The sequence below is a fragment of the Anneissia japonica genome, unplaced genomic scaffold (genome assembly GCF_011630105.1).
Source record: "Anneissia japonica isolate Jap-2015-1 unplaced genomic scaffold, ASM1163010v1 scaffold3032_len512176_cov184, whole genome shotgun sequence".
Classification (NCBI taxonomy): domain Eukaryota; kingdom Metazoa; phylum Echinodermata; class Crinoidea; order Comatulida; family Comatulidae; genus Anneissia; species Anneissia japonica.
In genome coordinates this window covers 371459-395425 of record NW_022688691.1, presented here as the reverse complement: position 1 = coordinate 395425, position 23967 = coordinate 371459, and the positions used below count along the sequence as shown (strand labels likewise).

General features: G+C 34.1%; 2 protein-coding genes across 2 annotated transcripts in view; both read right to left on the bottom strand.

The window, feature by feature from the left end:
- Positions 1 to 15488, bottom strand: part of LOC117122755 (zinc transporter 1-like) — a 24153-nt gene extending 8665 nt beyond the window's left edge. Inside the window, exons 1-6 of the mRNA XM_033268471.1 lie at positions 15144 to 15488; positions 9645 to 9873; positions 8617 to 8721; positions 6641 to 6826; positions 6182 to 6264; positions 4485 to 4685 (exon numbers count right to left, since the gene is read on the bottom strand). Coding sequence (XP_033124362.1) covers positions 4485 to 4685; positions 6182 to 6264; positions 6641 to 6826; positions 8617 to 8721; positions 9645 to 9873; positions 15144 to 15311 — 972 coding nt within the window. The 5' untranslated portion in view covers positions 15312 to 15488. The remainder of the gene's footprint in view (positions 1 to 4484; positions 4686 to 6181; positions 6265 to 6640; positions 6827 to 8616; positions 8722 to 9644; positions 9874 to 15143) is intronic.
- A 7909-nt stretch (positions 15489 to 23397) lies between these two features.
- LOC117122618 (uncharacterized protein K02A2.6-like) lies at positions 23398 to 23967 on the bottom strand. The gene has a single exon (XM_033268276.1). It carries the CDS (start codon positions 23965 to 23967, stop codon positions 23398 to 23400), a length of 570 nt encoding a protein of 189 aa, XP_033124167.1.

Genomic DNA, 23967 nt, shown 5'->3' with positions numbered 1-23967 from the left:
CATAGTTGTATGACTCAAGTTAAAACGGTCTGTGAATGGAAATAAGTTTCATGAATATTAATGAGGTTAAGGCAAAGTTCCAGTGTATGATTCGTGCATTTAAGTGGAGTGTAAAAGTATGCAAATGTATTTAAAATGGTTAGTTTAAAGGTATTAGCCAGGAGTTGAAGATAGAATATCTTAAAGGAAATATGTGGATTGAGGAGTGTCGGTTAAAGGACATATCAGTCGAGGCACATTTTAAGATAAAAGTACAAGGCTTATATGTAAAAGCTTAAAGTAATTATACGTGAGTGATAGCTGAAGTAAGAGAGCTTCACAGTATTTGTGAATCAAGAAATGAAGTAAAGAATTGACCGCGAGTACTGTTAATAGTTGATAAATCAGAATATACTCAAGACTTATGTACCAAATATACTAAAGTGATATTGCAGACTGAGGGGGAAAAGCCCTAGCAGTTAGCAAGACTTAGTAGATGATCCGTACTTCGAATGCACTATTACAGTGATAGATTCTGGGAGGTACCGGTAGCACAACACTTTGTAATTGGATATGCAAAATGAACTTTTATTTAATTAAAACCAGTTGATTTTATATATATTTTGTTTCTGTGTTTTATGTCCAGTCAATGTCGTGACAGTAATACTCATGAACATCAGTGATAACAAAGCTAGGATTATTATTGGATATAACAAGGTCAAGAGTATGACCATAAACATGTGTCGGACTATGAATCAACTGTGTAAGATTAAATGTATGGGTGAGTTACTTTGTGAGTTACTTCATTCTGATCAACGTGAATGTTGATATCTCCCGCAATAAAAAGATTCTCAGTGAGCGAGTATCTTTTTAAAGGATCAGGAAATTCCCTAAAAAATGTGTAAATATTGGATTGACCACTGATAGATGGAGGCCTATAGATGCTGAGGAGTTTAAAAGATGTTTGACACTTAAAAATTGCCTCACTTTAGGCCTCTCAGTAAATCCTTGAACTTGTTTAGATTCAAAAGGTATTCTTGGGAGAATACCCTAACCCATATAAGCATTTGGTTGACAAGCTGAAATAACTGAATGTTCATTTTCATGTAACCATGTTTCAGTTACACTGCAATATCGACATTATGTGCATTAATATATTCAAGAAACTGTGTGGTCTTAATATTAGGCCTACGTAAAGACTGAGCATTCCAGACTTTTACTACAAACTTCTTCTCCAGAGAAGGCAAAGATTCAGAATGCTGAAGTTATCCATCAAATGGAGAATTAGAAGCAGAAACAAATCCAGAAAAAACAAGGTGAGCGCAACAGCTAATCAGCGCTATGACTCTATATCGGAGTCATAACACCGAGTTTTTCTTCTCTGAACGATTTTCTTTACTACGAGTGTTGATATGCAGTAGGTAGCACATACATTCCTGTAAACATTTATTTACATAATTTCAACGGTTTCAAGATGCATTTTATTCAGCGTTTTCATTTTTTTGTGAACCCCTGTAATTGAAATACTGGCCTATATAAGTTTCATAGAGCACGTGACTACTCGGCGTAACATTTTATTGACAATTCCACGGTTATAGGCCTGCATATAGGCACCAGAATAAGCGGATGCTTGTCAGTCTGGATACAAACATACATACATTAAACTAAAAGAATAGGCCTAGAAGCAGAAATAGCAATAAGAAAAACTGAAATTTTAATTTTGGGTCGCTGACAATTGTTAACGCATCCGAATGTACTCCCACAAGAAATGGGAAATGTCCCTCAATGCCCTAATGCTGAAACAACGGTAATAATACCGTGCGCCATCAGACACCGAAGCATGGTGAACTACGATAGGACATCCAGTACTCACCGGAAGAGACCAATAATCATAGAAAAATACCATTAAAAATGATAAATTTATGTAAATGTAATGTAAATAAGTTTAGCGAATCTGTTAATTGTTTCGCTTAATCGTTACAGATGCACCATTAGAATTACATACCATATGGATATTATAGGACCTAACATCTGTTGTACAGTAATTTAATTGGTTTAAAAGTAAATTAAGTATTAATATTATTCTGATATGTCCATTCTTCCATTAAATTTGATGCATCACTAGAGACATTCTTATCTTTCCTGGTATATTTTATGACTGCTATGATTTTTTTTAATTTATTTTTTAATTTACAGTTTCCATTTAACACTATTAAAATAAGCGCCTGAATTTATGCATAATATCAAAATCAAACTAATCACAGATAAACCAGCATCATTGTTGGTTTCTTTGCTTTTGTTTATTTTTCTCGCTGTATAACTCCGTGTAAAGTTGCAACAAGTTTTGTTCGGAAACTTGTGGAACGGTATATTTACAAATCGATGTTACAGTGGTTATTACTATTCATTACTGGTACTATCACAGTTTTTTCCACAGCGCTATACTAATTTAATATTTACTACCAAGTTTATTGTTCATGATGCTTCAATCATGTACAGCCCTGGTATTTAACCCCCGACCCGCGGATCAACTACGGCCGCCCGGATTTTGAGCTGGCCCGCTCGATATTGCTGAAAAAAAAATTTTTTTCCGGCCGATTAACTTAAGAGAAAGGGTTTTCTGCTATTATAGAAATACGAGCACCTACATTGGCATTCAAGATTCTGAATTATGAGTGTAGCTCTCTGTATACAGTGGCGTAGAGTATTGATATGGGGAGGAAAGGCTGACTGATGGGGAAAAAAGGATTAAGTGAGAGCGCTAATATGATGCGTTGAAACCATTAGCGACGTCAACGGCCAGCGGCCGATTCTGAGAGCAGGTTCGAGGCATGTCATTTTGTTGAAAACACTGAGTTGAAAACGTATTTTAGCAATCTGAAAGTTCCATTTCCGAGCATCTAGAGGTGTCTATTTTAAGAATTCGATCACCTCAGCCTCAGTGGCGGCTATAGGATATAATTTATGGAGGGGGGGGGGGTGGGGGCTAAGATGTCCGACTAGGGGGCTAAGTATTTATGGGTGTAATTATTATAGCGCGCACCGTTATCTGAGGGCCGAAGTCCCGAGCCAGGGCGGGTATGGCAGGGGGTGTCCCTCCTCCCAATACGAGATTTTTTTCCTTTTAATAGGGACTTCTAGATGGCCGGAAATAGCAGAACCAGAAACACACTTATAAATCACGACCGCCAACATGCAGACACTAAACATTAGATATTATAGTTTCGTTCGTAGTAGAGAAAGGTTAAGTTTTCTTGAATAATTACCGGTGTCTAGGTTCAGTGAAAGCTATCGTTACCTTCACTTTAGGAGAAATGGAAGTTATAGAAGAAACCATCATGTCAATAGATCATTTTCGGTAGTTTATTTCACTTTCAATAAGGCAGATGAGCCAAGCTTAGTCAATAGTGAAGTGCTGCTCATACTGCGGCACAGTCACCTTTCACAAGACAAACAATAGAACATTATGCTTTACTCAAACTAAGTTTAATTGTTAGAAATGGAGTTGTTTTGTTGTGGAGGAAAGTAATCCTATGATTTTAGTCATTTTATTTTTTTTTTAGAATTGCATGACGTGGAAATAATAAATATATATATACAAGGCAATATATGTTTTTATATATATATATATATATATATAATATAACTTGTAGCTAATCTCGTATTATCTCAACCATAATAGGCCTATTGCGACTATCGCATGTTTTTCCAGCTAGCTATACACTACCATTATTAGGCCTATATACAATATGCAAATGATTCTTAATTAAATATGCTTATAATAGGTTTTAGCCCCTACCTCAAATAATTCGATATTTGTAGGCATACAACTAGACCTATTATTTCTTTCTTTCTAAATGTGGCAAACTCAGTTGTATTCAACCTCTTGTGGTTTAGCTCTTTCGCGAAATATTTAAATGACCACAACATTAATTAATATTAAAAGAATAATCACATAGAGAACGACTGGGCATAAGGGAAATAAAAAAAGCTTCTTTTCTAGTGGCAGAAAAGTAAAGGTTAGATAAAAGAAAACATAGGGTTATAATGATAAAATAATCGCCACCATCGCACTTCTTATGTATGTTATAGCATTCTCTTATCATTCCAGCAATAAAATTCAAACTGGATATCAAACCTGAAATGAAAACTTTATTAGAAAAAGATATATGCTCTATAATACCAAGGGTGGGCATACAACAAATTTACCAGAAAGCCAGCATGATTTTTTAATGAACATCGACGGAGAACCGCACGCAAAGTTGACTTTTTTAATTTAGCCTTAAATCTTTACATTTAGTTCAATTATACCAACAAAGGTGTTTTAAATTACATATTGTATTGTTATTGTATTATGCTTGTTTAATAAGTACTTTTACTAATAATCGGCGGTGGGCCGTAACAAAAGGGAGTTTTCAAGCCAAAGATGGCCGCAACAAATTACAATCGGGCAGAATTTGAACGTCTGACCTCGAACGGTACCGCCCACCGTCTTCTATACTTACATTGACCACCGGTGCATTGACAAACTCTGGTTGGATCGTAGTCGAATGAATTCCATTTCGATGAAACATTTGACGCAACATTTCGGCTTTTTTCATGTATTCACTTACATCATTACCATCGAACACCACGTGCGCTGTTGCTATAACGACATCTCCTGACAACTGCCAAACGTGAAACTCGTGGAGATTGTCTTCGGATAACTAAAATAAAAATTGATTAGACATTATTAGGCCTATATATATATTTAAGTCAAGCGTTGACAAAGAAAGAGTGAAAAAGCAATTCACACACAGTTTTATAGGTTTACAAATTACAACCGAATAAACATTTTTTATCTGGTTCTATTTTTTAAAAATTACTATACGTAAAACTGTGAACGTGTATACCACTATGCGATTTACAGTAGGGGCCTATTTTTGAGTTATGTACTCGGGGATTGTATTGTATAATAGAAATAATTCACCAATCGTATTTGAATAGTTATTTGTGTAAGTTGTCGGCACTAGAAGCATGACGGGTTATTATTTTCGAATGTCTATATATGCTCAATAATAGAGATCCGGTATTGTAGTAATAACCCATACTCTAATTGTATCCCACCCGTTAAATCAAACGAAGGAATAGTGACCCAGAGTTATTATTATGAGTTAATGTAGGCCCCTATTTATTTTTTGCTTCCGCTTGCCGTTTAGCACTTGAAATCCAATTCTATATAGGCCTATACAAGTATCTTATTCGAGATCCAGATTGCTGAAAATGATACACAAAAGAGGGGCTCCCTTATACATCTCTGACCAGTTATCACTTGGTTTAATAGTGCTATATCTATATTGTGATGTCAGGAAAAATTCTTTTGGAATTATGACACCTTCGTGGTCGATAGACAGGCCTGGTGGCCATCAGATTGAGAGTATTCAACAAGTTTTGTTCGTAGGCGTCATTTTGTTACAAGCTGGCAACTAGGTGAATCCTCAGCACCAGCTCACGGCTCACACGGAATGGGCTGTTGCTACGCTAAATTTTGCATTTAAATGCCAAATTTGAAGCTATTCCGTCACTTAAAGATTGAATTACTTGAATATATTTAGTATCATACAAAATGCAAGTAAAATTATCAATCGAATTATGTGTGTATGATGACTTTATGTTAATTTACCAAAACATATTTTTTTAAAATAAATTTAATAATACATATTTTATTAAATACAAAAATACTAAGCTAACAATCTTTGATACTTTTTCAGAAACTGACCACATAAAAAATTTCAGACATTCATTTTGTATTTCGGAGTTATAGTATGTCAAACGTTATCGCTTGCAAAAGTGGCAAATTTTACACTTTTCTTTACCCCAAAATGGTATTTTGAGGCTATTATGTTACTAAGCGTATGTTGACGTGACTCAAAAAAGTACGAATAAAACTTTTTGCTAAATTTAAAGATACATGTTGTATTTAATAGAAAGTCTAAGCTAAACAAATGTTTTTATTATTTGATGCTTTCTCGAAAACGGGTGAATTCTCATTACCAAGCCTTGGGTCACGTGGAATAGGTTGTTGCTTTGCTGAATTTCGGATTTTGGTGCCAAATCTGACCAAAATATGGCAAATTTTACACGGTTCAATATTTAATATCTAACAGTATTAAATAGTATTAAAAATAAAACAAACTAGGTCTATTAACTACAGGCCTATTACCTCCTTTTTTACTCTAGATGATAAATCTTTGAAATCGATGTTAATCGGAAGTGATTGAAGTAGGATCATGCTCGATTCCTTCACTGCAAATATAGAAATTGATGGGCACTTAGAATGAAATACATACAAATGATTTTTTCAACATTAAATTAGACATCAGATTGATAAAAAAAATTAGGACCCTGTAAAAAAATATTCCTCGGTGTCTGTGTCATTGTGGGCCTAACCAAACAAACATTTTGTACACTGAGTTTATAATGAGGTGAGATGAGGCTCAAGCAAAGGACAATTCTTTCTCGTGAGTTATGTCATAATCACGTGGGTTTGGATCCTATCCAATCACGGAGAACATTAATTTGGTGATTGGCTTCAATAGACATACAGTAGTAGGTAGATGAATGCTGACCCAAACGAGAACGTCAGTTTTGAACAGAAAGAACATAAACGCATGGTACTTACATAGTGGGTACGATGTACTAACAATAATGATGACAACGACAATACTAATGCCAGGATCGATGTATACTGTCCACGAGCTTTCAATGAAATGGATAGCTAACGCACTGACAATGACCACAATCGACGCAAGAGCATCTCCCAAAATATGCAGGAAAACACCTTTCATGTTCATCTGGTCTCCAGAAGCTGAAATAACAGCCTTTTTTATTCAAATTTTTTCTTTATTTTATATTAAGTTCGATCACCCCGAATGTGGCCCTATTCCACTCAAGGTAAATTTTTAAGCATCTTAAAGAAATAATTCTTTATAGTAACACTCAATATTTGTTTATGAAAATGATATCTTCTTAATATAAATAAACTTCTTGATTTATATCTCTGACCTTCATAAACCCCATAATTCTTTATCAACTGCTGTTTTTCGTACATTTGTAGGGTTTTATTTTTTCAACCAAGATTATAAAGTCGAATATTTGAAATGGTATTGGAAATAATACTTTTTTCCAGCCATACTTAATGTGTAATAGAGTGGATCTGACGGTTATTTGAATCTGTTCAACCATGAAGCCTCTGTGGTCTAAATAGTTATGACGCTCGCCTTGACAGCGAGAGGTCACAGGTTGGAATCCCGTATAGGCATTTTATTACACAATTTCTTCATTTATTTATAGGACAACATTGAGCTATGCTACACGATGTACTATCAGTCGAAGTAGGGCAATAAAGAAAGACAAAAACGTATGCTGAGGGAGAGAGGTAATAAAAAGCACAAAACTTGAGCTTGGCTCTAGTAATTGGCAGTGAATCTTTGGCATAAACTGCAAAGCCATAGTTTAAATTTAAAACAAGAGGTTTTGCTTTGAGGGATCAGGGATATCCTGGACTAGGATGAATGATGCCTGATCCATAGGCCTACTCCATTAAATTACTTTTTTGTTTCTCCTCACACTTAACTTAGTGGAAAGTGGTAACTAATGACTCTATGATATACTATATAAACCTTGCTGGTTGCTTTTTAGAAGAGGCATTCAGTTACGAAATAATACTAGTTTATTTAGATAAATAAAATTAGATGAGCCTTGCTAGTCTGATATGATAGTAAATAAAGCACTGGGCATGTAGTATTTAATTACTAGTTTTATTGACAATACTAGTTTTTATTGATAATATTGTCAATAAAACTAGTTTATTGATTGTTTGATTGATTGATTGATTGAATTTATTCGTTGTAAACACCAAGGATAGCCCACGAAAGTCTAGAAGAAGACTTATTTCAAGTGGGCTATCCTTCTGGTGGTGATTGGGCAGTACACCGGGAGACAATACCCTACTTTTTTCCGAAGAGTGTACTGCGTTCTTTAACGTGCATATGGGCCATAATGCACACGGGACCAACGGCTTAAATGTCTCATCCGAAAGACGGTGCGCTGTTGTAACTTGTATATCAGCCCTCTAGCTGAAACACAAGGAGAGGCAGCGATGGGAATTGAACCGGGGACCTAGAGATCTCCACGCTCAACCGTGGAGATCTCTAGATTATTTAACATGTCCAGTTTATTTGGAGATATACTCGAGATGATGGACGTACCACCGTACAGGTGTGTGTCATTGTTCCTAAAGTGAGTTCTAATAAATACTGAAATAAATACTGAAATACTGCGTCTTAATCTGTGGCTGTTCCAGTGAGTTTACCTACCCACATGCTTATGTTTATAAGCATTTTTAAGTTTTGTCATTATTGATGATATTAAATAATAATAAATAAATTTTAATAAGAGACAAATTGGAAGATGTCTAAAACGATACCCTCATTCAGCATTTCTAAACTTTTCCAATTTCCAATAATCGGAACTGGACGAAAAAGAAAAACAATTATTTTTTATTTATTAGTATTTTAAAACCAACCTTAATAAAATGGAAAAAATGTTTATAAAATAATGTTTCTTGTATTTACTATTGTGTGTTGTCATACTTACTTATCTGAGCACCAGTCGTAGATAGACTATCGTTCTGTAACAGATAGGAGTTCTCGTTTTGACCATGGCTGTGCCCGTGACCTAAACCGTGGCTATGGCCGTGTCCTGAACAGAACAAGTTTAGCTTTCGTTAAGTAATAATAAGTCATACAATTGCAAAAAATCTTCAACAAGATGAAGGCGGCAACTTAACGAAAAAATATACCTTAATGTAAGTTGTTTGTATGAACAAGAAATAGTTGAGTAAGTTCTAAAAACATTTCACTGTTGTTTATATTTTTAATAATAATAATAATAATATGCATAATAATAATAATAATAATAATAATAATAATAATAATAATAATAATAATAATAATAATAATAATAATAATAATAATAATAATAATCACGATAATGATAACCATGATGGTGGTGGTGATGATGACGATGAATATAATGATAATGATACAGTAGTCTACAGTAATAATAATAAAAATAATAATAATAATAACAACAACATTAACTAATTATAATAACAACAACAACAACACCAATAACTATTCATTTCAAATTATACCATTACAGTAAGATAGGGCTATTTGATATGATGCTGAACTATGTCGATACATATAAATGTTAATTTACTAATAACTGAGGTGTAGGCCATGCAGGTCTTCTAGACTGAGGGCGAAACAGTGCACGGGACATTTTACAACCCGGACATTTTGAAACACAAATAAATAATGTCAGGTTTGCGAGAAGTTCTCTGTTACCGACCCTCAAAATGTCCGCGTTAAGAATTGTCTATGTTAGACACCTCAGGGCTAAGCATAGTAAGCTTTCCTTATGTTTACCGTCTAAATTCCAGTTTCCTATCAAAATGAGTGAAGGGGATCTCGAAATATCCGGGTTACGAAATATGTCCACCCTATAATAAAGACCTCCGTGCGTAGCCCTAAGACAATGATATCGTTGAACATTTAACCACCTAAATACCATTTCCACGACAAATTACCTAACCCGATTTTCCTGTACCAGGTTCTTACCTTGACCATTAAACATAACTAAGCCAATCAGATTAATGAACAGGCCTACTGAACCGACAATTGCCACCAGTATCGGATCTGTAACTTCGGTATCTGTAAAAAGTCTCTGGATTGCTTCAATTAAAATATTGAAACACAGGCCCAGTAGAAAAACGGCATTCACAAGTGCTCCAAGTACCTCGGCCCTAGCCCAACCAAACGTGTTTCTATCCGACTTCTTCACTGACACCTACACAATAATATTATAGGAGAGACCAGTAGTATTTTGATTTAATAATACTATTATTAATAATAAAGTAATAATATTAAATACAAATACTAATAATATTAATAATAAATATTATTATATAATAGTTAATTAGGCCCAATGATTTTTTTTTTTGCTCTCTCTTTTGTGGGGAAAACTCACATTTATTCAACTTCGTTTTTAACATTAAATTTTAATACAGTAAAATATTCAGTAATTATACTAAAATTATGAAAACAAAATTGTAATTAATAAATACAAAATTTCTAACAGCATTCAGAACTTTTTTTTTCTTTAGTTGAAAATGTATCTCAGACTATTTATTGTTTTTACGTGGATTTAAATTTCATTTCCATACAATTAACTTTTTTCTTTAGTTGAATATTTATCTCCGCTTATTGTTTTATGTGCATTTTCATTTCATTTCCATATATTATCTCCTAACTTGTTGCACATTTATCATTAAAAATAAATTTATAACAATGATACCTTTATATTTATTACCTGAAATACTTTTTCCTTAATTGAATATCTATTTCTGCTTAACAATTGGTTTTATTTCAATTTTCATTTCAATACATTTTCACACGAATTTCTGCATATTAACCATTCAAAGTATAATTATAACATAATACTTCTATAGTCATTACGTGAAATACAGTATTTTTTCCTTAGGAGAATGTGAATGTGAATTTACATTTCATTTCAATACATTATCACATGCATTGCAGAACGATAACTAGTATCCCAAAATTAACCCAAATTTGGGCCAATCTGTGAAAAAATTAGAAAGAAGCAGATTTCAACTGATTTGTGTAGGGATACATACCAGGATAAAACAAAAAAAAAAGTTAGGTGGGCTAGTGGGTGGGGAAAATTGTTTATGAGGGGTCAAAGCTTATAGACCCTGGTCTAAAATACTAAAAAATGTATCTCTAGAACACTCTATGGTATATGGTTGATCTTGGTGTCAAAATGCACAGAATTATACAACAAATAAAAAAATATATAACAGGACCCTCAGAACCAATCCATAGCCTTGGAAAATGAGGTCAAAGTTCAAAATGTTAAAAATTGTATTTTTTTAAAACTAAATTGGCATATATCATTTTAAAATAATATTACAATGAATGTGATTTCAACTGACTTGTGTAGGAATACATACTAGGATAAAACCAAAACAAAGTTAGGGGTATAAGAGAGTGAGGGAAATTACGTTTTTGGGGTTAAAGGTTATTGACTCAACCTAAAACACTAAAATATGTATCTTGGGAACACTCTATGATATATGGTTGATTTTGGTGTCAAAATGCACAGAATAATACAAAAACTAAGAAAATAATATAAAAGGACCCTCATAACCAATGCATCACATCAGCAAATGAGGTCAAAGGTCAAAATGTTAAGAATTGATATTACAAAAAATGGCATTCAATATATGATTTTTTTGTTCCTAAGATACATACTTTAGTGTGTCAAGATATATACTTTAGTGTGTCAATGACCTTTAACACTAAAAACGTAATTTCCCCACTCTCCTATACCCCACTTTGTTTTGGTGTTATCCTAGTATGTATTCCTACACAAGTCAGTTGAAATCACATTCATTGTAATATTTTAAAATGATATATGCCAATTTAGTGACTAAAAATACAATTTTTGACATTTTGACCTTTGACCTCATTTTCCAAGGTCATGAATTGGTTTTGAGGGTCCTGTTATATATTTTTTTATTTGTTGTATAATTCTGTGCATTTTGACACCAAGATCAACCATATACCATATAGCGTTCCAGAGATACATTTTTTAGTATTTTAGACCAGGGTCAATAACCTTTGACCCCTCATAAAAAGTTTTCCCCACCTCCTAGCCCACCTAAATTTTTTCTTGGTGTATCCTGGTATGTATCCCTACACAAATCAGTTGAAATCTGCTTCTTTCTAATTTTTTCGTAGATTAAGTCTAATTTTGGTTTACTAAACCATTTAGAGTATAATTATAACTGAAATGCTTGTAGGTCTACAGTATATTTATTATATAAAATACATTTTTTTTCTTTAAATATCTATCTGCTTATTTACTGCTTTTGTTTAAATTTACATGCCACTGTTAATTATAATAATACCTGCATACTTATTACCTGAATATACATATATATAATATATATTTCATAGGACTTTATTCGTTGGCCATTTATTTTTCTTTTAGGTACGAATTATCCATACATTAAAACATATTATTCAATTCAATATTATAAATAGTAATTTTGAGTAAAGCTTGCACCTTAATTTTAGTTCTGCAATGAGCATTATTGAATGTGACATTTTTTATTTCGCTCCTGCCTTTAATCATGATTATTCAGTTGATGTTTTTTTTATATATTTTTTTATATTGATGATGATGATGATGTTAATAATAACAGATAGGCCTAAAAAGAGTATACAAATCTATAAGATAACAATGATAATAAATATAGAGTACATAAATCTAATTAAAGCGCAAAAAAAAAAAAAAAACCAAGAAAACCGAGGAGCAATGATATTGATTAGGCCTATACTAATTAAATTATTAAGAGATAATAAAATGCTTACCGATGTTTAAAAAATCACAGCTGCTTATGTCACGTTTATTATTTATTATTAAAGACCTATTGCTAACATGATACTATGCATAGGCCTGTTTGACTTGTCGCAACGTTACGATTATTACGCTTATTAAAATTTAATGAAAAAAAAATCTAGCAGCTTGTTAAACTGGTGTAGCCACATGTGTGTGTGTGCTGAACCGTAGAGATCTCTTGGTTCCGTATTCAATTCCCATCGCTGCTCTCCTTGTATTTCAGTTGGAGGGCTGAAATGCAAGTTACGATAGGTTACGGTATCTTTCGAATGAGACGTTTTATCCATTGGTTCCCTGCAGAGGTGGCACCAGAAATTTGCCGACAAGGGATCCGACATGTCTGACACCTTACAGTTCCCAATCACAAGCCATTGTTATCACGTCTATAAATAATTATATATTTATGCAACGTTCATAATTGTAAAATAAAAGGAGAGAAATATATGACCTTTGACGTATTATCACATTACCACACCAAACAGTCATTAAATAATAAAAAAAATATTTGATTTAACCCACCAGAAACTGTACAACTAATAGAAGAAAAGAGCGATTCTAAAATGCGACCGACAATGCGACATTCCTGTATCTAATAATCGCACCAAAAAAACCATTAACACAAGTTTTTGTTTAATCCCTCAAAAACTGCAAATGTATAGTAGAAAACATGCATTTGATGTGTTATTACAAAATACGACAGACTTTATTACAAAATGTGACAGCTCAGTTTATTACAAAATACGACGGAGAGTTATATTACAAAATACGACAGCTCTAGTTTTATTACAAAATACGACCGGTATTACAAAATACGACAAGGCTTATTACAAAATACGACAGGCATTACGAAATACGAAAATTATTACAAAATACGACGTGACACCTTCCTTCGTTTTTTTTTCTGTTGGTCTCAATTTTGAAATTGATACTTCAGTTAGGTTTATTAAGAACGCTTCCTCGATCGTGTGCGTCATTTAGATTGTAGACAGTAGAATCCTTTGCCAAATACTATAGTTGTTAATAATAATAATAATAATGTGGTCCACGGTGTACAATCTGGAAAACCCCTAAAATCAAAAGCAAATTTAATGGTGTCCTCCTACACATTAACAAAATACAATCAATAAGACAAGTTACTAGGCCTACAATATTTCATAAAATTTAACTTTGTGGTAGGCCTATAGAAAGTTAAATAATACTAAAGCTAGTGCTATATTTCGTATTTAACATTCTTGAAAAAAATTATAGAAAACTAATAATACAATTGTATAAGCATTTTATTTAACTATATTTCTGTAATATTAATATATTTATTTTAAAAAAATTTAATTTATTTAAAAAAAATATTTATTTAAAAAAAATTTTTAAAACAAATTGCTACTTAAAATATATGTAGGCCTATGATGTTGGCCATTAAGCGTAAATCTTAGAGTAACAACCTAATTATAGCAAGTGTAAATATGCTATTGTTTTACTTTATAAACTAATACTGAAATATCGCATTGGAAGAATAATCAGGAATAATCAAAATAAAATACAAATACTCGACCTACCTTTTCAGGACTTGTGAGCTGATTTTTTTTTTTTTTGGGCCCTTTTGCTTTTTTTTTTTTTTTTTTTTTTTTTTGTTACAATGGGAAAATAAGAAGTTTGGAAAGCTCATTTCCCGCCATCTAGGAATCAAACTTTTCCCGGGGAATACCCCGACCCCTTGGGGAATACCCCGACCCATTGGGGTTCATCGATTCATGGACAAAAGAAAGCGTATGCAACTACTCATACTTATGTATGTATACACACATAATATGCCTATTTACTGTAATAAGAAGGAGAAAGTTTACCTGACCGTTTTAAGAGGGGAAAACCTTTAATTTTTAAGAACTTAAAAGTCATTAAAAGACACCTTAGAAGTCGGGAAAGCTTATTTGCGGCCTTCTAGGAATCAAAGTTTTCCTGCGGGAGGACCCCGGACGCACCCCCTTTATTTGTGAGGTTTTTAGGAATCTATTTTCACCCCTGCAGTATCGTATGCTATATGTGTATTCATATATACAATGAATCAGTATAATGTACTGTAAAATTCAAAACATTCAATTGCTGATAGAAAGATCAAATAAGTTTACACATATTGTATTGTTTACACGTATTGTAAGTCAGCGTTCTCTAATACCAGCAAATTTTAGGGTTTATTACAAATGAGGTGGTAGGCCTACTTATGCTTTGTTAAATGACAAAGAAAGTATGTGTATCGTTCCGTTCTCTAATTTTCAATTAAAAACCAAATATTTTACTTCCAAAATATACGCAAACAAGTAAATAAGCAAATCAAACACTGAATTGTAACGATCAGTATATATATTTTTTTCCAACTAGGCCTATATCTTTAAGTAGGACATGGACAACATGATTCAGTCCAGGGTTATCTATTCGCCAATAACTCGTAAACAATACACTAGCCTGTAAATATTGACTACAGATATATCTGAATTGAAAATTGTGATATTTTAGGTGTTGGTGTCTTTGTTGGTGTAGCCGATATTTATTGTGATCTTTAACCGATTTTTGACCCTAAACTTGTAAGGCACACTCCTTGGGTGGGTGGCCGTGCGTGCGTGAACGTAAATAATAATTACCTTTATAGCAACAAATGCTATCACCAGTGCAACGACGTCTGATAGCATGTGGAAAGAATCAGCAATGAGAGCAATCGAATTTGTGTAGTAGCCCACACCTATTTCTATAAAGAAGTAAGTAAAGGACAACACCATCATCGAGATTATGCGACATATTTTCATATCCATTTTGAACACCTGCTGTTGTGATTCTTTCTCTCTGTGATGTACAAGTGGTGGGATATGAACCGAATGGGTTGGTTGCGAGTCCGGTCCGAAGTATCCTTTGAAGATAAGCCTATTACCTAGTGTAATCTGAATCGGTCTGTTTACAACTGGACCGCTGCGATGTAAATCGAAACATGATTAACAACTTATTTCATTATCGATAATACAAAGATAAGCGTGTGCACATGGACCAATAACATTACTGAGAAGCGTATGTTGTCATAAAATAATCTTACGTCATAAATCAAACGGTATACATCAATACTCTCAGATAGTAAGCATCTTGGCAGTAAGGCACTGTAAGCACATGATTCCGTCTAATAAAGTACCGTATTACTGTAACCATGGAGGTTTTATTTCCTCCATGCTGTAACCAATTCTAAATTAACTGCCATATACTGCAGTACAGTAAAATATCGGGATGATGCGAACTGTCTGTTGCGGACAAATTCTATTCTCAATAATCTTCAATTATTTTTAAAAATAATTACAGATCGTAGACAGCACGCATACAATAATAAGTAGTTTTGTGCTAATCCCTGTTCAGATTATGAAATTTCCTTTGACAACAAACTGCTGCCCATATAGGCCTATTATAGCCATGATGTGATGTCATTAAGACCATATTGACGCATGTCACAAGTTTTTGTCAAATAAAAGTTGTTAGTCTAGATAGTGCTTTGCTTGCCCTCAACCTATTTTTTGGGGGGCCGTCACCACCGCCCCCACCGCCGTCACCACCACCACCATCGATAGTTTGCTTTTTCTTCATTCTTTATTTGTCACTGTCTTCTTTCTGTTTCTTTTACTTTATTTTTGGTCATTTGTTGAAAGAGCAGAGAGAGATTTTATGATTATGTTACCTAGATGGCCAGAAATGGAGGTGTTTGTGAGTATTGACCTGTTTTAGTAAAGTGTGATCAATTATAGATGTGTTTATTGCTGGTGCGTTGATATGTAAGTACCCATGAGCACTGATAGTATCGGACTTATCAGTATTATGATTTTGTTTGAATACTGTTTTCCTGAAAAACATAATACAGTGCACAAATATATGGGAACATAATGTTATAAATCGTATCAAACATAATTAAAAATATGCTTTTAAAAAAGTATTTTAGTGCAGCACACCGTGAAGCCTTTTCAACAGATACGAAGCTGCTGTTAATGACTTTTTTTAAAATTTTTATTAAAAAATTAAAAAAATAAATAAAAAATCATCCTACTTGCATGGTGATACGTAATATGTAATGAAAATAATCAATATGACCTCCAAAGCCTGATTATTATTATTATTGAGGGCTCCTTTTAAAATTTAAAGAACTTAGCCCCGGACTCCAGTGCTTCGTACTGGCTACACTCTCTCTCCATACCTACGCCATCGACCTCGATGAATATTATTATTGACCTGCCTGTACTACAATTGAAATTTTGCAGGGCAACAAGTAGAACTTGATTAGGCCAACAAAAGTACACATATGCCTAGTCTTAAAACAAAATAAAAACTCATTTTTTATCTAAAATGTGAATAAACCTGTCTCTTATACACATCTAGATGTGTATAAGACCTGTGAATCTGTGTAAGTAATTTTAAGCGGATATTGGTCATTGATGGAATTTGGAGCACGAATTTGGTGTCTACTGCCAAATTTAATAGAAACGGTGCTTTTTATCATTATCCAAGCTTTTCAATTTGTGCAGACTGACTGATGATTGATATTGTTAATATTAATAATAAGCTAGCATCAACTCCAAAACCACCGAGTTAGGGTAGAAAAAAAACAAAAAAAACGGGAACAACCATCAACTCCAAAACCACCGAGTTAGGGTAGAAAAAAAAAAAAAACGGGAACAACCACAAGGAAAACAGTCTCGACCTGAGTTCAACTGTTGACCCGTTTAACCACTTCTACTCGATTTAATTTTAACTTCCAACTTTCGGAACTGTGCACCTGATATATAATGACGAATTGGCTAGCAATGCATCGTACCACAAACGACCGAGTTTATGGGTAGTAGTAAAGTCACGTCATATCACACATCACAAATGTGACATAATGTCAACTTTACACTTCCGGATTCTTACTTTACACTTTTGTGAATGTCAACTCACGCTCACAATGTCAACTTTAGGCTTCCGGATTGACCAGGATAGCAAAGTGTCCTACTGCCTGAGGGCCAATAATTGTTGCCAATAATTTAAAGAAAAATGAATACGACTATTTTTGTGTACTAATGAATGTGACTGAAGTTTGATGAAGAAATATTAAACATAATTTGCAGTTCAATGTAAGAGTGTTAAGTCTGAATTTTATGCATTTTCCCATGCACTTAATACATTCAGTCTCTTGCACTATGGTATATAGCTTGAATAAAACAAATCCTAATTTATTATCCACATTTACAATTTATTATGTGCAAGAGTAATGAGACATACGTAAAAATAATGGTCGCACTACAAAGCTTCTTCATTTTTATCTGTTTATAATTGCTGGTGGGCCGATAAGTTATTGTCTTTACCATAAATATTAAATAGATGATTCGTTCCACTCGAATCTGCTTTAGTCATGGCATTGGATTTTTTTGTCTTAAACCCAAGCCAGACTATCAAATTGTATTTGACAAAAGCATGTGACATGCTAAATATGGTTATGATGACATCACATCATGGCCATGTCTATAGGTACATCATGATTATATATGGGCATACAACAGTTTTTTTTTTGGTCAACGAAATTGGATAGTGTAGGTAACAGGTACCACGGAAATACAAGTGTGGAATTAGACAGAGGGCGTACGTATTCGCAAAGACTATTATGAAAGTTTCTCGAAGTGATAAAAATTAATTGTGTTCAGTGTGCCAAATGCCCGGAGAAATAAGAAAACAATCGTAATCCTAACGTTAAAATAATTATAATTTTATTAGGATACCAATAAATGGCAAAATAGAACACAGACCTTTATATTTTGAACGACCATTTAATAACGAACATGGCTAAACATGTATCTATAGGCCTAATAATCTAGGATGCTAATTATCTTTAAATTTGAAAATAATGAAATGTATGAAAATAATGTAATGGGCCTTTCCGGAGTGTCAATCAAACTTAACAACGGACCAATCAAAGCAAGACCAGGAATACGCGCGTGTCTGTGTCTCACATGCACACGTTTATCCCACAAGTGAACATCATGTTTGTGTAATATTTTTCACACTTTCGTTTTGTTGGACCTTAGCCTTAGCAACAATATCCAAGGGGCGCACAGTGGACCTGGGCGAAATCAAAGTGTGCCAAAAGTCCATTTTGGTGTCTATGGCTTTTACACTTTTTTTCCACATGATTGAAGAGGGGTATACCATGGTGAATCTATCCTGAGAACATATTACATTTAAACACATTTTAAGGGTGGTATTTTTCAACAAATGTCGGAAATTTCTCTATAAATATTTCAAATGCTATAATTGAATACATTATACCAAAACACGTTTTTTTTTCTTACAGAAAATTTGGAATTACTTCAAAATGTACACGTTTCTTGTATATAAATTGCATCAATAATAAATCGTTGTTTAAACGACAGAAAAAATATTTAAAAATCTATTTTTAGAAAAGTAGTAGAGAAAGTTTAGATTCATGTGGATTCATGCTTTAATTTTTACATCACCATCTTTAGTATAGCCTTAGCTTTATCATGGTACCAATTTTAGGTGCTACTTTTTGCAAATTTGCGAGCTAGACGCACTTTTATTAGTCTTGGTTCGTACATTTGAGACAATTTAATTAGAGCAAACCGCAAATCAGAGGGATGTACGCGCATCTACTCAACCAGTTCATGCAAAGCGTGGGAAAAGCACTCCAAAAATTGACAAACTGCTCGTGATTTAACAGTAGCAAATTTGCTAATATTTTGTTGCTGTTTACAATACTTTATTAAATTTTGAGCAGTCTAATAATCCAAATATCATATATCATAATGAAGATCTACAAGCAGGCCTATATCTAGGCGTCAATAAACAAATACGTGCTCGCCAATATTTCAATTGCTTTAAAAATATGCTTTTAAAAAAGTATTTTAGTGCAGCACACCGTGAAGCCTTTTCAACAGATACGAAGCTGCTGTTAATGACTTTTTTTAAAATTTTTATTAAAAAATTAAAAAAATAAATAAAAAATCATCCTACTTGCATGGTGATACGTAATATGTAATGAAAATAATCAATATGACCTCCAAAGCCTGATTATTATTATTATTGAGGGCTCCTTTTAAAATTTAAAGAACTTAGCCCCGGACTCCAGTGCTTCGTACTGGCTACACTCTCTCTCCATACCTACGCCATCGACCTCGATGAATATTATTATTGACCTGCCTGTACTACAATTGAAATTTTGCAGGGCAACAAGTAGAACTTGATTAGGCCAACAAAAGTACACATATGCCTAGTCTTAAAACAAAATAAAAACTCATTTTTTATCTAAAATGTGAATAAACACTACAGTAATTCTAAACAAATACAGTGTATTCGTTCCTTCCTTATTGTTAACGTACCCGGTGGTAATGTGCCCTCTTACTCATACGGCCGCCGTTTCTTTCCACTAGGTGAATTTGCCCAAAATGCGATATTTTTTTTTTCGTTACACGCATAGGCATTTCAATAATTAACTATGAAGTTCTTTACTGCACATGCTTATGACTATAAACAAAAATTCATGATTCACACATTATGCATTATTTTTTACATTAAGCGTCAAACCTTTTTACATTATGCGTTAGCCAATTTATTTTTTATATTATGCGTCGTTTTTACATTAAGAGTAGTTACAACCGCTACAAACACCAGAGAGGCTGGGCCTTCGCCCTTTGCGGCCCCTGACGCCCAGCGTCTGGCTCGGTGTCTTGGCCCCTTCGTTACTCCACTGATCTCGCATTTCCCATTTTCGCACCCCCTCCCCAGATGAGAACCACGGCCCTTGATACACACACACACAAACACACACACACATATTCAATCGGTGAACCTACAAACCCATTTCTTTTGGGGCCATTTTCATTTTCAGCCGTTTAAGTACCAAAAACCTTGTTTTTAATTTATAGTTTATTTTTACAATAAAGATATTATTACAGTTTATGTACACATTCTATAGAGTACTACAGTCGTGTCGTCACGACGCCTGGTGCCGCTCTCTTTTGTCAACAGACGTTAGTTACCGATCATTACGCCTGAATGACTTCATAGCTTTCTGGGAAAATGTACTAACTAAAAACACAAAAGCTCGCATTATGTTAGTTATCGAACATACATTTAATCATTAATTAAAATTTACAAAGAAAAAGTAAGATACAACATCTTAATAATTACGTTAGCAATTGGGATCAATGGTTTGTCAGTGGAGAAAATGGCGTCCGGTTGAACGCTTTTTGCAACGATAGCAACGGAGTAGTATCACGTGGTATCGTGACGTATCATTGTAGTACTCTATTTGATTCATTGACATAAAGAACATGGGTATTGACACCAAGGTCATGGTACTAAGGACACTCGTTTTAATAGCAAAACACGTTTTCTTTTAGCGGCCATTTTGAATGCCACTTTTAATTTTGTATTTTCACAAAGAAGATAGTATTTTGTATATGTTCTATTGAATTTCCTGAACTAAAAAACATAGAAATTGACACCAAGATCATGGTAATATGGGCACTTACAGCTTTTAAACTGCCAAAATTGTGTTTTTTGGCGGCCATTTTGTATCTTTTATTTATTTTTGCATTTTTCCCCATGAAGTTGTATGTTCTTGTAATTTAATAATGTTTCATTGGATTTCTTGAACTAAAAAACATATGTAATGACACCAAGATCATGGGAATGTGGCCACTTAAAGCTTTTAAACTGCCAAAATTGTTTTTTTTTTTGCGGCCATTTTGAATATTTTATTTATTTTTGCGTTTTCTACGATGAAGATGTATGTTATTGTACTTTAATAATGGTTTATTGGATTCCTTGAACTAAAAGCCATAGGTATTGACACCAAGATCATGGTAATTGGGCACTTTTAACTTTGAGCCTTTAAACTGCCAAAATTGTGTTTTTTTGGTGGACATTTTGATTTTTCCAATTTTCGGCGGAACGGTTTATGTATTTATTTATTTATTATTAATTCGGCATGTTATACAGAAAATTAAAAAAAAAAACAACCAGGAGATTCAAAAAGGCAGGTTAGTGGCATGCCCAGAGAGAAAAATGGGATGAAGCTTGACACCAAGGGTGAATTCTCTCTAAACCGCTAACCTGTAAAAGAACAATGAAAAACAAGTATTAAAAAAGTCTTGCATCATCCACGTATGTGGAGTTTTCGAATGATTTATGCACACACAATGGCCGAATGAGACGAGATTGATTGTGGTTACTATGGGAAAAAGGAACATTAATGTCCTCTGGGAAGCCCTTATAGAAATTGGAAGCCAACGAGACTCTGGATACACTTCTCCTAACTGCAAGTGGAAAAAGGTTATACATACGCAAACGTTCAGGATATGATGGACGATCATCATATTTGCCACCACCGCGTATGTAGGCAATACGAGTGGCGGCCCCTTGTATATTTTGTATAGAGTTTTTCTCGTACGGACACCAAATATAAGAACAGTAATCAAAAACAGGCAAAACTAAAGATTTAAAAAAAATAAATAATTAAATAAGTCAGGACCAAGAACAACGGAAATTAGAGAAACAAAACCAAGCGTGTGAGAAGCTCTTGAGCAGACAGCACGAATGCGAGAACGGAAATTAAGATTATATGTCAAAATGATGGCTATAGATACAACTGCCAATTGTGAACTATTGATAAGATAATTTGGAGGAGGGATGTCAGCTCGAGAGCCCTTCGCTAAGATTAAGTGGAAGACCATTTTCAACACAACAACGAGAAAATGGATCAATATTTTTCTGGATTCAGTCATGTCCGAGAGAGAGTTTATAGGATGCGACTGAGTATGTCATCGGCGAATTGGTCAACAAGACAAGACGACGTCAAAAGTTGACCAAAATCTGCTACATATAAAAGAAACAGCAAGGAGCTGCTCGGTGCTACGGCCCTGACGGAATCCATATTGAAAGTGAGAGAAAATGTTATATTGCTGTGTGTCATATTGTATTGTAGAATTGTAAGGAACTTGAATAAATGACATTCACTTGTAACGTAAACTTTGAACTATCTCCATTTATTCACTGCACGACGACTACTTGACTCTAGCTCATTACGCATTCATACAGTATAAGTTTTCTTACGCTCATTACATATTCCACTAACAGAGGGCGCTAGATTACTTTCTAGACACAGACACAACATTCTCCCCTCTCATGAAAGAATGGAAAGATACATGTTTAAAGTACGGTACACATTATAACACAACTCAGAACAATTCAAGAACTTTAAATCTAAACGTTTAGCTTGGCTTCTACAATGAACAACTTGAAATTAAACCTAAGCCAGCATCATGTCATAATGTTACAACGATAATCTTCCACCCAAGTAGGTTTCTTAATATTCCTCTTAGGCCTAGACCTATCTCTAGGGGAATCTACAGGAGTGTTTATTGAATCAGAAAGTTCAGGTCTATTTCCTTGAGTCAAATGCGAAGCATTCCAAATACGTCCATCTTCAAGTTGGTAGGTATAAGGACCCTTAACTCGTTTAATACGTTGCGGCAATCCATAACGCTTGTCTGTTTTGTGAACATGTCGTGGATTCTTAACGCGTACAAAATCTCCTTCACGAAAACCTGGCTTGGTTGCACTACGTTTTGTATCAGTATACTCCTTAGATTTTTGTTGCATACCCTCTACTCTATTGCGAATTTCTGATGACGCTTTTCGCGTTGCAATACTTGCGTGACGAATATTTAATGGCGTAATCATTCGACGGTTATGCAGAATTTCAGATAGAGAGTTCCCATTTGTTGCATGGGGCGTTGATCTATAAGCAGTTAGTAGATCCAAGAAAACGAGATTCCATGAAGAATGCTCTAAATTTGTTATTTGTAACGTCTGCTAATTAAGCACTCTGTTAAATCTTTCTACGAGCCCGTTAGCTTGAGGGTGATAAAGTGATGTTCGAATATGTCGAATTCCTCTAGCTTCCAAATATGTTTCAAACTCGGTTGAAGTAAACTGTTTGCCGTTATCAGATACAATTTCATCTGGCAACCCCTCTCTCGCAAAAATGGAATTAAGCATTGTACACACTGAATCTGTCGTTATCGCTCGCGTAAACGCAATTTCTGGCCATTTACTGTAGTAGTCTATGAGAACAATAGCGTATCTGTATGCTTGCGATGCTTTCTCAAATGGACCAGTAATATCAATCGATAACTTTTTCCACGGGCTTTCTGGAAGGGTAACAGGTTGTAAAGGCGGAGTTCTCACATATGCCGTTTTATCACTAGCCTGACAAACTGAACAATTACGAATTATCTCTTCTACCATTCTGTCCATTGCTGGCCACCAGTATAACTCTCTAAGACGTTGCTTTGTACGAACAATGCCTTGGTGCGCTAGATGGCTAATGTTGATTAGTTCCGCTTTTAAGCTAGTTGGTATTACAAATCGATCGCCTCTCAT

Coding starts and splice junctions, on each gene's coding strand:
- LOC117122618 (XM_033268276.1), bottom strand. CDS start 23,967: ATGAGAGGCGATCGATTTGTAATACCAACTAGCTTAAAAGCGGAACTA.